This window comes from Dromaius novaehollandiae, chromosome 3 (genome assembly GCF_036370855.1).
Source record: "Dromaius novaehollandiae isolate bDroNov1 chromosome 3, bDroNov1.hap1, whole genome shotgun sequence".
NCBI lineage: Eukaryota > Metazoa > Chordata > Aves > Casuariiformes > Dromaiidae > Dromaius > Dromaius novaehollandiae.
In genome coordinates this window covers 112,192,311-112,211,117 of record NC_088100.1, presented here as the reverse complement: position 1 = coordinate 112,211,117, position 18,807 = coordinate 112,192,311, and the positions used below count along the sequence as shown (strand labels likewise).

General features: G+C 42.8%; 1 protein-coding gene across 12 annotated transcripts in view; it reads right to left on the bottom strand.

Annotated features, from left to right (window-relative positions):
• The window catches only part of TTBK1 (tau tubulin kinase 1), a 121,027-nt gene that overhangs the window by 77,387 nt on the left and 24,833 nt on the right, over positions 1-18,807 (bottom strand). For all 12 annotated transcript variants that reach the window (XM_064509821.1, XM_064509826.1, XM_064509816.1 and 9 more), the window contains 2 exons: positions 4,408-4,481; positions 816-956 (listed from right to left, as the gene is read on the bottom strand). In XM_064509821.1, the coding sequence (XP_064365891.1) occupies positions 816-956; positions 4,408-4,481 (215 nt within the window). The remainder of the gene's footprint in view (positions 1-815; positions 957-4,407; positions 4,482-18,807) is intronic.

Below are 18,807 nucleotides of genomic sequence, written 5' to 3'. Positions count from 1 at the left end.
AGAAAGGAAGAAGCCCAGACCACTCTGCGTATAGTGCTATATCTTTCAAAGGCTGTTGGTCCAGGACAGCAAACCTGAAGTCTTACTACTGTTTCTACTGTCTGAGTCCAGTATGACGACTCCCCTGCAGTTCGCACAGGGGAGGTTTTGCTGAATCTCTAGCATGTTTGTATGATGTTTCACCCAAAAAACATGGAGACACACTAAGACTGATATCCCAAAACACACTTCATTAGCATATTGTCATCACAAGAGGCAGCTGCTCCCAGACACATGCATATGCAGAAGGAAAGGGTCAGCTGCTCAGGCAATATTCACACACCACTTTGCAGTGGTACATACTTTGGAAATTGTCCTCCAATTTTTTAGGCAATTGCTTGGGAAAAATGGAAAGGATTATTCAGTTAAATCAAATACATGAAATGGCATTTATTGAAGTGATGGGTCACACAGCAAGACATACTTTCTGAACCCATTTTATAATAACAATTGGCTGGACTCCAGAGGAGTATTCAAAGTTAGATTGCTTCATCATGTGATCTTGAGTGGGACAAGTATGACTGATAGCTACTAATCCACAATGGAGTGTCCTCTGCCAACAAAAACTAGTTTGCTGTGCACTTAAAGGAATGACAATACTATATTACTATTGCGTACTCACAGAAAATAGCCAATGTGTCAGACAGTGGGAGTGTAAGGCAGGCCTAAATGCCTCCACTGAGATTTGCCCATGCTCAAGCCATCAGGTTGTTTTTATTTACTCAAGCATGACAGACAGACATACAACCAAAAGGAGAATTTCCAAAACAACATACAGGCTTGATGTCACGATGCAGAAATCCCACAGAGTGAATGGCTTCTATTGATTCCAGAATCTGTTTGCCTAATCGCAGTGTTGTGCTCAGTGTGAAGGTCCCTCGAGGCTGACTTCTTCTGAGATCTGCAAGATTTCGGCCCTGAAACAGTCAATACAACATTTAAACCAGCACACCAAAGCACAGCATTTCACAATCGCAAGATCTAAGACATATTCCAGCGAAAGTAAAAATGCTAATCAGAGAGGTGCCTCACCTTATGTCTGATTTAGTTCTTGTATGTAAACTTCCAATACTTCATTTTAACTTTTAAAAGATACATATGCTCATAAGAAGATACCAGGCTGATATCCTTGGAAGCCAGCTGACTCCATTACTTAGGAAACAGGCACAGCAAGGGCAGCAATGCCTTGCACTACGAGCTATCACACTATCACAGCGTTCTTTGATTTGTAAATGAAAAAGAGGGTTTTAAAATGAGTATCCTCTATGACAGAGTGCACCTCTATTCTACAAAACTAAAGCATATATCAACTGATCAAAACAAGCAGGCATAAAAGTCCACAGGTTCACATAACATACATCAAAATAAGAGTTATGTGAATATGCTGATTAACACTATACTACAGAACTTATCAATTCTGCTCCTGCAAAAACATACACACTTATAATATAAGTCCACATATATTCAAACTAAATTCACGACAGAATATATATAGAAGAGATTCCAAACATTTGATGAGAAAACCAAGATTGCTCTCCAAACCAGTGAAATGTTAATCAATTCATCCACCCACCCCCAATTCCCAACTTACTGAAAGACATTAAGGGGCCAACTGCAACTGGCTCTTTTAGCCTCTGAACTGTTGCTCAAGTTCTTTTGCTCCTGTTTCACTTCAAGGCTCTGAGTCTCTTGACCAACCACACTTATTACAGGCCAGTTAACTTTCAGGATCTAATCCAAAGTACCAATGAACACATTTGGTGACAAACACATTTGGAGCACAGATGAATAAACAGTTCGCTGTGGGGCTCACATATAATACAGATACGAGCCAAGGCACAGCAACCTACCCAGTTTTGCTCCTTAGCATGAGCAACAAAAACACTACAAAAGTAGCCTAGTATTACCTTTTTTTTTAAAATATAAATACTTCTGTATATGTGACAGCTTATTACAGGCAGACAGATTTGCCACCTCTGCCTTGAAAGAGCTGAGCTTCTGAATTGACGGCAGATCTTTCTTTTCACTGTTTCTTGGACACTGATTCTCTTATCCAATGTAACAGGGCCAGACAGATTTTTTTCAGAGCTACATATTGAAATAGCTATTTATTAAGCCACAATTTTCCCCTAGCAGGTTTAGGAGTCAGTCTCAGAGACCTGTTCTCCAGTCCCAAAAGCAACCAAAAGCATAGGGATGTCATGATGGTCCACTACTGCCTCAGGGAAAGACAGAAAATTAGCAGAAAATAAGTGTTTTGCAAATAAACACCACCATGCTGGCAGAGAAACATCAGATGCAATGAGTTGCAAGGCTCAGACGAGAAGCCACAGTTCCAGCAACTGAACACAGCTCCTGCTCAGAAAGGGAGAACTGCAAGGCACTGTGGCCACAGGGATAGATGAGCAGCATATTTTGAAGCAGAAAGGGAATTTTTAGCCTGAACAGTGACGGTGCCAAACTAGCTATGATTTAAGCAACAAAATCTTAATTTGCAAATAATGAAACAAATTCCGCTCTGCCAACTCTACCAGCTCAGCCATGCTGTCAAAACCAGACTAGAAAGTAAGGGATACTTTGCAAAAAATATTTTCTTCCCAGGTAAGTCATATTCAACAGGCTTGTTAAGAACAGGATTGGGGGGTTAGAAATCTTATCTTGTCGTGAGCTCCAAATTAGCCCTGTTGAGAATCCTACTTAGACACTGCAGCTAAAGGCAGGTTTAGCTAGAGAGCAAAAGCTTCTCCTGTCCCTAAAATCAGAATTTGTGATGCCAAAAGTGCACAGAAGGTAAACCCATGGTTCAGAAATATACTGGTTTCATATATGCACTTTTTGGAGTAGAACTACAGCTTAAAAGAATTACAAGTTTATTTTAAAGAAGTACTGTCAACTTGAAAGCTTTAGTCCCTGCTTGAGTGCTTAACTTTTATTGTTAATAAGTAACCCTCAGAATCTTCATAAGATATTAATGAAAAAAAACTTGATTTTTCCCCACTTGTCCACATCCTGTGTTAAACAATGCCCTGCACAGAATCCATTTCCCTTCTCTCTCATGACCATCATAACCTCGTTCTCCCCTGAGCAATTTTGCATCTTTTTAGTTGTTCTTCCACATGCCTAGAAAACTCTCAATTCATATACCCACTGTGTGTCCTTCAGCTCCCCTTCATGTTCCTCTCTTGTGACATCCGGAGGGAAGAATTTAATGTTAGAAACTGGACATGGGGCCTGCTGGTATCTATTTTACTTCATTCACTAATTAAAATAACCCTCCAGTTTACCCTAGCAGTCTCCTCCTTCTACTTACTATTTCATCCTTCTCACTTTCCTTCAGCATGTTCTATCACCCAGATTATACATACAGAAATATGACATATGCTGTAAGCTCTTGAGAGGAAGGTTAGGTTTGTAATGTATAATCATACAGTGCTTTGCAAAGTGAAGCTCTGATCAAACAAGCTACAAGAGAGATAGGGACAAGTGCCCTGTCAAGTTCTATATCAGGTGCTGAAACAGGCCAGCTTCCAAGGCCTCAGCGTCAGAAAGCAGCAGCTTTAGTTTGAAAGCATTCCCCTCTGAGCCAGGGAGACTCCCCATCTCCTTAAAGGCCTTTCTTCCATATGTTTTTGGCTCAGACAAATTCTCATTTGTTCCTTACCACCTTTCTTCTCCTGTGACTATGGGGCAGAGGACAGCTGCTTTTGTGACAGTACCACCGTATTTGGGCTATGAAGATCTACCCATGTAGGCTTACTTGGTAGAGTTTCATGCTGAACCATGCAGGTGTCCCTGCAGCTCCTGCTGTTAGCATGGCTCATGTAAACAGAACCATGCCAGCCTTCAGCTCGTGGCTGTCTAACAGTACAGTTAACCATGTGCTTCCATAACAGAAGCAAGGCCACTGCTGAGCTTGGTAGAGATGGGAAGCCAGAGTCCACTCTCTCTCAGCGAGGGATGACCACGCCCCTAGTGAGATGCCATCGACTCCCACCAAGTTCTGAGCTCTGATATAGGGCAGGTACTTTGAACACCACATCTCAGAGCTCAACAAGAGCTATTTCAACCAGCAGCCACTGCTGCAAGATACAGCAGCCCCTGCAAGCATTCTGAATCGAGTGCTTTCCCAGAAAGCAAACAGAAAGCTATCTTAAAAACCACAGTGGAGCTATGGAATGCTCTAGCATATTTTGAGAACTGACATACCCAAAAGGGTCACAGCAACATCACCCCTTCTCACTGTCTCCCATTCCACCCACTTTTGATGTACAACAAGGTCTCTGCTGCAATGCTTGGCCTTATTCTCTTGCTCCCTGGGATGTCATCTCTCTTGGGGGGGGGGGGGGGGGGGGGGGATGCATAACTCACCTGAAGTTGCATGACCACATAATTAAATTTTTCATTCCTTCCACAGCCAATAAATCTGCAAACATGATCCTTCCCTGAAAAAAAAAAAAAAAAGAGAGAAAAAACAGAAACAAGACAAAACATAAGAAAACATAACTACCCAGGGATCATGATTTTTAGAGAAGTGTTTTCTAATAAAGGGCTTGCAACTGTAAAAGACATTAAGCAGAGAGTTCTGCAGAGTAGACTGATTTTGTTTCCACTTCCCACAACCCCATGCCTCAGGACAGTATTATGACATTCAACAAGAAAAAAGCCTGTGAAAACAGTCACAAGTAGAAACCAGCGTCAAGGATCCTTGAATCCTCAAAGTGATGTTGTAGAGTATAAGCGGAAGTCTGACAGAGTGCAGTTTATACAGCTGCCACATGCATACAACACCACCACCAAAACCACCAGCAACCCTGAACTAAATCATGGGTAGCACACACTACTGCATGGTTTCACAGCTTCACCTGCATGACTCTTAAGCTCCCTAGACCACCTTTACTCAGTAAATGCTCACTTTTACAGACCACCAGCACATTTGCCCTGTTAGCACTGCTTACCCTGAAACAGCTAAACTTAAAGCTATTTTGATGCATAGACAAACCTTAAGCTTGATTGCCAGAAACATCTGGACAAGAAAGATGGTTATGACAAACTCTATTAAAACATTTAAACTACTAAAGACAATTTCATAATTAAAGAAGAAAACAAATCTGTGTGATTACATGTCAAGTTCTTGCACTGAGTTACAAACACAAACCATCTCTATCCAGGCAAAATCGAAACCAATCAGTCACCAGCCAACACTTTGCCAGCCCTCTCAAGTTCATTCTCTGGTACAGAAGCGCTGCTGCAATGTCTTCATTTCATCACATGGCTCCAAGCAAGACCTACCTTCAAAAAAATGCAGTATATTCTGGAGAGAGTGGAGGTTGTGGTTTCAGATCCTGACCCATGATGTATTTGTGACAGCGTACTCTCTGTATTAGCAAAAGGGGAAATAGATGTATGTGTGTTCCCCTAATAACAGACTGTTGATGACAAAGTTAAGATCGACGCATGTGACACTGGTGAACATTTGGCTCCTGATGGGTTTTCTAAGCAGAGAAGAGGGTGGGTATCATTGCACAGCTTTGCCCTATATTTTTTGGTGGAGCTTGAGCACCGGCAATTTTAATTAGTTTTTACCAAAGCTTTTTGTTTGATAGTTCCCAATTAAAAATGAAAAATGAGAGCATGAACACATGCAGTAATCAGTAATTGCACTGCCTGTGCAATTGGGACCCCGCTACTGCTCCCTCTGCATGCACCGTAGGGTTGTGGCACCAGAAAGGGGCTGGGACAGTTAAGACTTAACATAATCGTAAGCTGAAGCGCAGCAGGAGATGAAGAGCAGCTTTCACAGCAGAGGACCAGAGCTTTGATCAGAACACTGCAGACAGGCAGGGAATATGGCACTCCAACTGCATGCCCTCGGTAAGTGCATCAGCAGCCTGCCGTCCAGTGGCCAGCAGTGTCCCACAGCGGAGCACTGTTTGTTCTCCTACCACAAGGAAACAACACAGCTGCTTGCAACCAGAATTGGAGGGACAGAGGCCCTGGTTACCCCTCACTCCGTTTGGAAGAACAGGCTTAAGCAAAACAAAAGAAAAATAGTCACCACCCCACCAACAACTGTCCCCTCCTCCCTCCCCCCTACTTGTAGCCCTTATATCTGATTAGATAAGCACAGGTGGGTACTGCAGCTGCAGATCCCTGCTGTCCTTTATGCAACTGGCACAGACTTAAGACTGCTTAAATACACTCAGACCTAAAACTGGACAAGGTACAAAACCAGATATGGCAGAAACCCTCAAAGAACAGCAAATTCATAATATTTCAGGAGAAGAGGTTCAGAGATCAGGAAAGTATCCTCCTTTAGTACACATCACAGCATCACTAGTAGGATACATATTCTTCCTTGCTTCTTTTTCCTCACATACCATGCCTATGCCCTGTCTGTGTGCCACCTGTTTCTCAGTATCTGTAAATTCATTGTAAATTCACTGTTGATTTTGACTTACAGATTCCTACCGGCTGAAGCTGACTTTCCTGAAGGAACTCCTTGAAACATTGCCTGAACACAACATACATCCTGGCCTCGGATCTACCAAGAGGGAATGTGGCCTTGCAGCTGCTTTTTAGACAACAGATTAACCTCAGAAAGAGCCAATATGTTTCTTTGGGAGCTTCTAATACCCGTGTGCTTCAGCATACCGGCTATCTGCAGAGTGTCTATGAACAGACTACCGAGTGTTCAAACCCATGCTGGAGTAGCCTGTTAAATCCATACAGATTCACAGAGACCAGTCGGTTTGATTTGCAGGCACACTGCAAGTCTCACTTGGTTTTGTTTTGCCTTGCAGAACAGCGGGAGATGGACACCGGGGCAAAAGCCAAAACAGTGAGTGTATCTACTGGTAATCACAGAATGGTTGAGGTTGGAAGGGACCTCTGGAGATCATCTAGTCCAAACCCCCTACGCAAGCAGGGTTAACCAGAGTGTGTTGCCTAGGATTGTATCCAGACAGCTTTTGAAGATCTCCAAGAATGGAGACTCCACAACCTCCTTGAGCAACCTGGTCCAGTGCTCAGTCGCCCTCACAGTAAAAAAGTTTTTCCTCATGTTCAGATGGGACTTCCCATGTCTCAATTTGTGCCCGTTGCCTCTCGTCCTGTCACTGGGCACCACTGACAAGAGTCTGGCCTCATCCTCTTTACACCCTCCCTTCAAATACTCACACACATTGATAAGATTCCCCCTCAGGCTTCTCTTCTCCAGGCTGAACAGTCCCAGGTCTCTCAGCCTTTCCTCATATGAGAGATGCTCCAGTCCCCACATCATCTTAGTAGCCCTCTGCTGGACTTGCTCCAGCCTGTCCATGTCTCTCTTGTACTGCACCCCCATTCACCCCACCAAAACACAGTCTGTGCCAATTCCTGCATCAAACAAAACAGATATTGCAGGGTGTAGAAAGCAGGGCACATTTAGAGCTGTGCTATGTAGAGCCAGCTGCTCGCATAGACGGGATAGATGCTTACAGCATCCACCCCTCCGGGTTTCTGAGGCTTTACTCATTTTTCAATGAAAGGAGGCACCAGGATGCAACTGTTTGCTCTCAGAGGAGTTCATGCCATGCTGAAATAGCAGATGGAAGATGACAATTGGGCATGGCTTTGGGACTCCTGCAGTTAAGCTGTCCTGCAGCTGATCAGAATTTTGAAGCACACGAACAAAGTTTTTTCAGGGCGTATTTAGTATGGATGCCCTCACAATCATTTTACTGCACTAATTGCCAGATGACACAGGGCCAGTTATATTAGCTGTTACTTTGCTGGATTTGTTCCACTGAACAGTCACTCTAATATTACAGAAGCTTACAAGTTCATACTTTAGAAACTAAGTCCAATATCAATATTCCTATATAATAAAAACAAAGCAGTTTTCTTCCAACGAGGTAAAGGAGACTGAGCAAGAGATCACAAGGTGTTTTAGTCTGTTAACTAAGGTTACAACCTTATTCCCTCTTTTAATATAGCTTGGAGGAATAAGTCAGCCTGATGTTAAATAAACACTGATCTGAAAAAAGCTTCAAAGAACATGTGTTTTCTTTCACATTTCAGTCACTGAAATGGCCTTCATCATCCTTACTCTGAAGGAACTTAAAAATTACACTCAGTAACCATGAACTCTGTATAAAAATAACATCCAGGAGCTGGAAAACCCTTCCACCATAGGATGTACACTTGTCACCTTGTGGAGATATAATTAAAAAAAAAGAATGAATCATGTTAATACTTGAAAACTTTCAGTACATGAAAAACTTGCATTACACAGTCGTTAAAAATTAAATGATGATTTTTTTAGGGTGCATCTTTCTGCACTAATCGGTTTCAAACTGCTGGACACCAACATTCATTCTAATCTGCTAATTTAGGTCCTTAAATATTCCTACTGTATTTTCAAGAAAGCAATGAATCTAACCAAATGAATACTAAGGAACAGATACATGACATTATTATTGTGATCTGAAGTATCTTTTTTATAGGAGATACTGTATTTCCTCCTTTTTAACCTGCAGAATACAAATAACCACCTCACACCCACAAAAAGGCATCTCAAGAATTTAATCCTTAAAATTTATTCTAGTATTATTTTCTGATCCATCTCCATACATACATGAGCTGCCTCACAGCTAACAGTCCACCAAAAAATAACTTTTCCTGCATAAACTATCATAAATCTCACAGTAATTATTGTTATTATAATTACTGTTACCCTTATTGATTCTTGCGTATCCTTTGCAGTACAAGAAAGACTTTGAGATTATGGAGTGAGCTCAGGAATAGCCACCAAGATGGGTGGGGGACTGAAAAACACAACATTCAAAGAACAGGTGAAAGAACTGGGTTTATCCAGTGTTAAAGAAAGAAGGCAAAGAGGAGATCTTACTGCTGTCTACAACTGCCTAATAAAAGGGTGCAGAGAAGATGGAGCCTGCCTTTTCTCAGAGGCGCATAGAGAAGCATTGGACACAATCTGCAACAAGGGAAATTCTGATTAGCTATAAGGAATTTTCTTTTTCACCATGAGGGTGGTCAAACCCTAGACAGGAGCCCAGAAAGGCTGTGGGATCTCCATCCTTACAGACAACACCTGACTGGAAAAGGCCCTGAGCAACCTGATCTTTCTGGCTGCACTTTGAGCAGAAGGTTGGACTAGAGGCCTCCAGAGGTCCTTGCAAACATAAATTATTCTCTAGATCTATCCATGCCAAATACTAGCTTTTCTTTAGGGTCTGTCTCTTGCATCAGCAGTGATCAAACTCAGCTTACCTCCAGAATCATCGCTCAAGTTTCTTTCTTATTCAGGCAATACAACAAGTACCAAAACATTGCCATATTGTCAACCAAAAATAGCCATCAAGGCAGAGCCATCCAGCAGCTCTGAAGACCAACTAAAGACCAGCTGCACAGGAAAAGCCAAAGTGCTTAATTACATAACTCACTTGTGCACTTGGCACTATCACGATCTTTGTTACATCCACAGTTGCAGATATCTAGCTAGATGATTGCTCTCACTATTATGTGGAAAGCTGCAGCTATTTTTCATATTTTGTATTATAACTATGATATACATTTTGCAAACATCCTGTTTTTATTCACCTGTCAACATCAGTATCAAGTTTATCAGCTTAGGGCAGATTTTGCATTTTGAGGGTAGTTGAACTCCTGTAGAAATATTCTAGAGACAGAGGATCCTTCAGTACTACATAATGAAAGGAGAGTTACTTTCATCACCTTGTAACTTGGAAATGGTGTCTGTAACCTGGCAAAGTTGACTCACCTACACTCCCCTTCCTCTGGAGGCAAAAAGCTTCTTTTCTGGTCAGACAAACTAGCTGACTTCGGGGACTTGTCGACTCAGCTAGAGATGGGGAGTTTCCAACATAGAACAAAAAAAATTCTATGCTGAAAGTAAGGTTTAAATAGCTACATTATTTGATAGGAACCAGCTATGATTTCAACGGCTGGGTTAGCCTTGCTATTATGTCTGTAATAAGTGCATGAACTAATGGACATACTTAAAAACAAAGGGTTAGTCCTCAAACAGCAAAATGTAAAATTGCCTGACGTTGCATGACATCATTTCTTCTGTTCTCTCTCTGGACCACTAAAAACTTTAATATGACCAACTGCTATTAAACCCTACACAGGCCAAGGCAGAAAACTGAAGGAGCAAGCATTCAATATGGGGTCAAGAAAGCATATTTTAAATCCTCCTACATCCATCCTATATCCTCCCCTCATCTCATGGTACAATGGTCACACAGAAAACATGGGGCCCAAATTTCAGTTTAGTCAAACACCCACAAGACTATTTCATATGGCAAAATGCAGTCAGGGCAGAGAGGCTGGAGCTACTTAAAGTGTCAGAATCTGCCTCCCTGCATTAGCACAGCACCTGCCGAAGTAATGCCCTGCTTCCCAGCCTGCACAGATAGCTTGGTCACATCGACTAAGCAAAATGCTGTGGAAACATAAAAGTGTCTACAAAGGTAAACTGAATTGCAGGGAGTTAAGACACCCCTTTAACAAAAACAACTCATGTATCCAAGACACTAGGATTGGCAAATGAGGGAAAAAAACAAGCAAGAGCCCTTTTCTTCCCTTCTTTTATTAGGAAACTCTTACCTGTCCAACCCCTGGCAGTAAATGGAAAACAGGCAACACAAAATTGCCTCACTATCTGATATAATAAGATCAAGTGCTCAAAAACTACAATGCCTGTGACCAGGCTGCATCTCACACAACCACTCAATATGCAGAACATCTCTGCACTGCAGAATAAAATTAATCAGAGTCCTATGCAATAAGATTGGCTACACTGAGAAGAAGGTGTTTACGAAGAAAATGTCATATTGAGCAGAACATGGAAACACTCTGGCTGCTGAGTTAGGCCAAGGGGAAATACACAGGGCCTCCCAACCCCACCCTAGGCCAAACCTGCCATGGTGAACCCACAGAAACAGTGCTCAGCACCAGAACGGTCTGGCCAATCTAACTGCTCAGCTAGGCTGCCCCAAGGACGATCCCAGCAAAGACATCTAAATACTGTGGCCACATCCACATTGCAGGCCCTGTAGACCAGGCCTTAAACTACCACAGGAACAACCAAAGCATGTGCTTCACGAGAGATCCTTTTGCACCATTCTAATCTCACAAGCCTTCTGAGTGTTTCCAGAAAGAGCCATCAAGAAGAGGGAATGCAAAGGAAGAATGCTAAATCAACTGTGCTGCACACACAGTGCCACATATCCCGCTGCCCTACATACAAGGGTCTTTCTGCTACTCTCCTTGCGTGAACACCTGGGTCTTGTGCTGCAGCTCTACGCTGCAAAAATGTTAAGTCAGATTCTACATTAGGACGAGAGGGGAGCAGGAAACTCCACAAGCCCTAGCTGAAGGTAGAAGCAAAAATATCACCGCACTACATCACTGTCAGGGCCAGTCGATCTATGCACAGAACTGCAATACCAGGGACAACTGCAGCAACAAGACACATCCAGCCAGTCTCCAACATACTGAATGTGACTGATTTCCTTGACATCGAAAGAAAAAAGAGACTAGGTCTTCGTTACAGAATGTTCGGACCACACTGGGCTCCAGATATAGGCTGACCAACATAGGAATTGCCATGAGCTCATGTAGACTTGAAGGTAGCAGCGCAGTGTTCCCAGACTCTTGCCCAGTCCAGAAGGGAAGGAGTTGTCTTGACCAAATCAGACTTATATCAACCCATGTCAGAGCAGTTTAGCAGTCTGCTGTAACCATCATCTTTAGAGAAGTCTACATGGCCACATAACATCCAACTGCTCCTTCTTAGTCAACATTTGCAGCATCCCACAAATCACCGCTGTACTGCTGGGTCACTGGCTTAGCTGTGCCAAAACCACAAATAGAACATGTATTTCCATAACAATATTCAACAAAGATGCCACTTTATTACAAGTAATACCATTTCCTTACAATCCCAGACCTGCAAACATGCAGATGAATCATACACAACTCTGTCCACAGCCATAGGAATAAAACTGTACAGCTTCAGAAATCTACTGGACCATGTCCACCCAGTTGCTGGAGAGCCATAGAACAGATGATAGCTACACACCTTGCTTCTGCAATAGCTTTTAAAGGGATGTTCTATGCGCAGAGGTGCTGGGACAGGAGACAAAGCAAGAAAGCAAGTTGTGCCAGTCACATCACATGCATTCACGGAACATGTGTGGGTCACCCTAGGCAGCAGTGCTGCACAATGCAGATCAGCCAGAATGCATAAACGGGTATTTCATCCACAGCTGCAAAGTCTTGGCTCTCCTAAAAATCCTACATTGCAATCAAGACACTTTTAAGATGTATTCAAAGCCAACAATGCAGACAGTTCATGGATCTGAAATCAAGGGGATTTCATTCCAGCATCTGCATTGCAATGAAAACATGGACTCTGAGTTCTCAGCCCATTATGCGTAAGCGCACACCCTCACGCTCACAGGCATACATACACGCCTTCCAGTGTTAAAAGGCAATCCCTCAATCCCAAATCCGAAATCACTGCAAGCTGCAAACACCCCAACAAATTCTAATTGTAGAAGCATTTCCTTCCCTCGACCCCAAAAGACAGACTAACGTGATACAAAGGGATCTTCTTGAATTCAAAGCACCTACTGCTGGACCTCACACAGCCCCAGTTTAGCATCTACAGCAGACATAGTACTTGATTCAGCATCTAAAGATGGCTTCCACAACTCTTTCTCTGCAGCAGCCCGATTACTGGATTTACTGAATTTCCACTGGATTTACTCATGGATACTGATTTATTATTTCTGCAATTAAGGTTGCTGTTGCAAAGCCAGACTGAAGGTGAGATAGCCCAAGCCAAGCACCTCAGAAGCTGTGAAAACATTTTAACAGAGTGTTTATATTCTGATTAACCCCCAAGACTTCAGAGATGAGAAACAGAATTAGGATAGTATTTCATAGATGCCCCTTGGCCACCTGAATTTTGGTCCAGAGCAAAGCTTCAGGATGGGAAGAAAAAGTCACAGAGAGAGCACACAGGTCTCTCCCTGCCTGTATTCCAAAGGGAGAAAAGCACTGAAGATACAAAATACCACCTTCATTTCTAGAAATGACAGGACTCCTCCTTCCAAATTGTAGATAAGACAAAACTGCCCCCCTTTCTTTTTTTCCTCTCTCATGACTTTGAGGAACAGGACTCTCATATCTTGAAGTCCTGGTTTGCAACAGTCATGAGGTTTTATAGCAAACCCCCATGCTGCCTCAAATCATCCCCAGTACCATGCATGAGCTTTGTTCACAGAGTGGGTTTGGGTCATGTGAACTAGATCTTTTCTGAGTAAACTGACCCAGAAGGTCTGTTCCAGGTATGCAGCAAATAGTTTCCAAATCTAAAGGAGACAGAGTATCTGGGTGGAACAACACAATGCTGCTGCTGAAGTGGCTGGAACCAGTTTGATGTTGCTCATTACTAAACGGGACTGGAAGGAGCTGTGTTGCCATCACCAGGACTCGTTAAAAGACTCCTCAAAAGAAATCCATGAGAACTAAGCCTGTAATAGAAACTGGGGCAGGCAAAAGGAGGAACTGAACACCCATTTTTTCCTAGATGCCATACCAAAAGTCACCCAAATAGCGCAAAGTGGCCTTGTAGTCCATAAAAAGCTAGAAGGCTACATGCACTCTCAAGAAAAAAAAGACAAGTTGGCGTGTAAAGAAATTCCTCTCTGGGCAGCCCGACATTCTGCTTCCGTAAAAATTGGCACAGAAGGAAAGCCATAGTAAGTGGCCAGGATATGATACTGGTTGCTGCAAGTGCAGCATGCAGTGCTTTATGTAAGGTTCTGGCAATTCAGTCATCAATACAGAAAAGTCAACCCAGGAGGCAGGAGACACTCTACAAAGGCCAAGATCTTCTCAGGGAGCTTAAACTTGTACTTGGCAAGCAAAAGCCAGAGAAACTGAGATGTACAAGCTCTTTTTTCCATGACATCCACGCTCCATGACATCATCAGCTCACCTCCTGATCCCAAGGGCACAGGCTACTGGAAAACCCAAAGCAGTGCTGATCAGAGGAAGTAGGAGATGTAGACACAGGTACTCTCTGTCCTTCATTGCCTGATATACCTGGTCTGCACACCTTTCTACGGGGCAACAAGAAGCTGGACATGGTCATATCAAATACAGGTTCATAGATGGCTTCATTAATAGACATAAAGACTTTGTATGAATTCACAAAGGCACACAGAGGTTATGGACACACAACTTAATCCTAACTGCTTTAGCAGGTCTGAGTGTGGTATTTAGTACAAGACAATATAGGGAAGAGTATAGAATAACCACTGGAGACAGATTAGGATAAGAATAGGAGTAATAGTTTAGCACGCATGAGTAACCATTATACGCAGCATATATGAACTCAACTTCATTTAAACTAATCCAAAAGTAGACAACCAGGGAAACCCTGAGGTTTGAGAGAGATCACAGACTCACAGAATAGCTGAGGTTGGAAGAGACCTCTGGAGATCATCTAGTCCAACCTCCCTGCTCAAGAATGACCAATTAGAGCAGGTTGCTCAGGACTGGACATCGTCCACGTAGATTTTGACCATCTCTAAGGATGAAGACTCTACAACCTGTCTGGGCAATCTGTTCCAGTGTATGACCATCCTCACAGTAAAAGAAAAAAAAGCCTTTTCTTTTGTTTAAGTAGGATTTCTTGTATTTCAATTTGCCTATTGTCTTGTCACTGGATACCACTGAGAAGAGTCTAACTCTGTCTTCTTTAATCCCTCCCATCAGGCATTTATAAACCTCATTAAGTTCCCCGCAAATTTTTTTTTTCTCCAGGTTGAACAATCCTAGCTCTCTCTGCCTTTCCTCACATGGCAGATGCTCCAATCCCTTAACCATCTTTGTGAACTCACTCCAGTACGTCCATGTCTCTTGTACTGGGGAGCCCAGAACTGAACACAGCACTCGAGATGAGGTCTAATCAGTACTGAGTAGAGGGGAAGGATCACCTTCCTCAACCTGCTGGCAACGCTTTTCTTAATGCAGTCCAATGTTGGCCTTCTTTGCTGCAAGGCACATTGCTGGCTGACGTTCAGCTTGTCCACCAGGTCCTGCAGGTCCTTCTCTGCAAAGCTGCTCTAAAGCTGGTTGGCCCCCAGTGTGCACTGATGCACACGGTTATTCCTTTCCAGGTGCAGGATTTTGCACATCCCTTTGTTGAACTTCATGAGGTTTCTATTGGCCCATTTCTCCAACTGCACACCAATCTGGTCCATTTCTCCAGCCAGCACACCAATCTGGTCTATCAACCACTCCTTCCAGTTTTCTATCGTCTGCAAGATGACTTGGGCTTTTCATAGACTGAAGTCAGAAGACGTAGCCTGACTGCAAAGTAGACACAAGCCTAACTGAGATTAAAATTATATGCTGGTAGTATAATCATATATATTATCTCATACAAAAATATTCTTAATATGGAGAGGGCGAGAGACAGACGGGGGGAGGAAAGGTAGACAGACAGGCAGGCGGGGGGGGACAGAGCAGGCGAGAGAGAGACAGACAGACATGGGGACAGGGAGGGGAGAGAGAAATTTTTCTGCGAATCTTTTGGCTAAATCTGTGATAACAGGACAACTGGGAGTTCCAGCAGCAGAAGCAGCCTTCATCACTTGCTTCAGCAAGAAATTCTGTAATCTGACTTCTCATTCATGTTTCACTGAAAGCCTAGAAGGGCATCACTGGTGGTACTTCCCAACCCTCAGACAGGATAAAGATTTGGAAGGTGGATTAGGTGGTGATGTATGTTCCTCACAAGTAACAATGCAAGTCAGAAAGAACTTTGCCTTTGGCAAAAACATCAGGATCTAAACAGATAAAGTACAGGCACTGTACAGCTAGAAAAAAAACAAGTGACAGCAGAATATGATGACTGCACAGGGCAGTTGAGAGATACTAAGTGGCAGTGATCTCACATGGCCAAGTACAAATACACAAGGTGTTAGAAAGTATATGGAGAGTCTCTAAGACAGCCTTAACCTGACTAGTTCCCCAACTGTGTTGTGTGGAGTGCCTGTGCAGAAAGGACACGGTCAGTGACCTGCAAAATTATGTTCCTTATGTAGCTTTTTCCATTGCTTTGGTGATAGGTAGTATCTCAGACAGTTTGACTGCTGGTAACAGTCTGCAGTCCAAACAGATTGGGAGCTGATGCTGACAGAGTGGGCTGCACCCAAATTATGTCCTGAAGCAGGTCTGCAGCCTGGGCTAATGGTGAGCCTGCTCTGTCCTGAACTCTGCGAAGCTCTAGTAACTTGCAAGATCACGATCACAAGCTCTGAAAGAAATCAGCAGCTCATTAGTCCTTTAATGTGTGTGTAATACTTAAATAAAATCCAACAAAGGTGTACTATTCAAGATTTCAATGCTCAATCCCACCAGAAAAGCAGAGAAGTTATACACAACACTGCTCTTTTCTTTTTCACCTGAAAAAGCATGAACTGTCCCCTGTCACCTATGGTAATACCACCAACTGACTCCTAGATAACTGTTTGGATTAAGTCAGTGTGTCCCTGTCTGAAATGTTTCTCACCTCTCTCCAACAGCTTGCAGTGAAAAAATACACAGTACATGATTCCCAACTCACTCAAACTTATTTCTTATTTTTATCTTTATCACTTATTTCTGCAAAGCATTTGGGGATTAACCTTGCACCAAAAAAGCTGTATTTTTCACAGAGCAACTTGATTTGTACAAATATGGCTAAAACAATTTGTGATTCCTAAATGTAGGATATCTGATGAATAGTCCATTCTGCTTTTTATGTCTTTTCTGTCCTTTAATATTTGCGAACTGCTTTGCAGGTAGACTTTCCAGACACTAGTTACCAGGATCATCCTGTGTACAGCTTTGGCTCTTTTTCAACTGCTTGATATTCTCAGCTTTTACAGAAATAGCCACTGACAGTAAAACACAAATATTAGTCAACTCCCTGCTAGTTCTGATTTGATGACTTTAGGTCATGCTTTTCAGGCATTCCCTGCCCTAGATGTAACATACTTTCATGCTGGCTAGTGTCAATATGTTTCCTCTTGGTATTCTAACAATCTGCCATTCTACACATTCATACTCCTCATTTTAACTTCAGAGCAGCTCCAAGCGTACAAGCAAAAGCAAAAATCTAGATCTCAGTTTTCCTCATTATATTGCCTTCCGACTTCAGTCACCAGCTCTGCCTTTCCCTAGGAGCCTCTTACATATCCAGGCCTCTCTCAGATCAACAGCAACCTTTCTCCTGACTATGTGGGTTGCCTTATCCTTTGCTTGGACTCTCTTTACCATCCCAACTACAAATATTACAACACAGTGTATCCAAAAAAGGCCTCTTTGCTCCTCCTCTTGGAGGAACTGACCTATGGAAAACTATCTGAACTTAGAAAATAATTTCCTGGCTTTTCCCTAGAATCATTCTGTCACAGTGAGTGAGCAGACCCAATTTGCCAAGACCCTTTAATTCAGTCACCTCTAGAGATGTCATGCAAGGGCAGGGTAGAGGCATGGACATGGGGCTGCAACACTATCTCTGAATCAGGAGCCCTGGTGATAAGGATACTACCTACTGCCTCAGGAGGTGCTTCCCCAAATCCAGTGGGATCCTGCAAAAGGGAACCTCCTTTCAAAAGCATATTCTACTAGAACATGTAAACTGCACCTGCCCAGAGCTGGACATGCTTTCGCAAGGAAATCGGTGCACAATGCACTTTAGCAAACCGCAGTTCTCAGTTTCTAAATGGCAGATTTGGAAATTCCTTGTTTCCATCCTCTTTAGTCATCATTTTTCAGCAGAGGTCCCATCACTGCCACTTCAACCAGGAAGGACTCCTACAAACACTGTTCCCTTGCATCCTTTGGTGTTAAGCTGTACCTCACCAACGTTGCAAGAGCCTCTGAGATACTGTCTGACTTCTTTCACTCTGTTCTACTGGTTCACTCATGAGAAGGACTGTGACTTTAAAAGCTTTAAAGATCATCACATAAAGCTTCAACTTTAACATTATTTACAGTTTCATCTGAGCAAATAGAAAACAGCACCCTGGCATAGGGAAACTCCCCCTTCAATGTAGTTTCTTCAGTGGAAGTAGGGAAGGGACCTGCATTAAAGGAAGGCCCCCATTTTGCTGCTTCTCAGGCAGCTTGAAGTCTGCTTAAAAGCTTTGCTAGAGAAAAACACAATCTATAGAAAGTGATGGTACCTGAGCAGACTTTTACTTCTAGACCGATACATAGCTGTTTCAGGTAAAATTAAGGATAGCTATTTAATTCAAATTAACATAATTCAGTACCACCACTCCCCAAACCCAAAGACCTAGAATCACTTTACATCTGAAGATAGTCAGGTACATGAGAAATGAGCTAATTGCCAGTTTCCCTGTCCTTCATGTTATCCACTTTTTCCACTGGTCTCCATTCACTATTCAACCATTTTAGGTGCAGACTCCATGCTCACAGTGCTTTAGTCACAACCCTTGTCCTAGTCCTTTGGGAGGCAATAAGCTAACCTGATTTCTTAGTCAGACATCTCCTACTCGATCCCTTATTATCTCATGAGTATCACTCGTGTGTTCAGTCTTTCAGCTTAAGTCTCATTGTTGTTCCTATAGCCTGTCAGACAAAAATATTCCCCATAGTAGCAGGGAGCAGGACGCTTTGCAGAATGTATTAACATTGAGCTGAATCATTTAACAT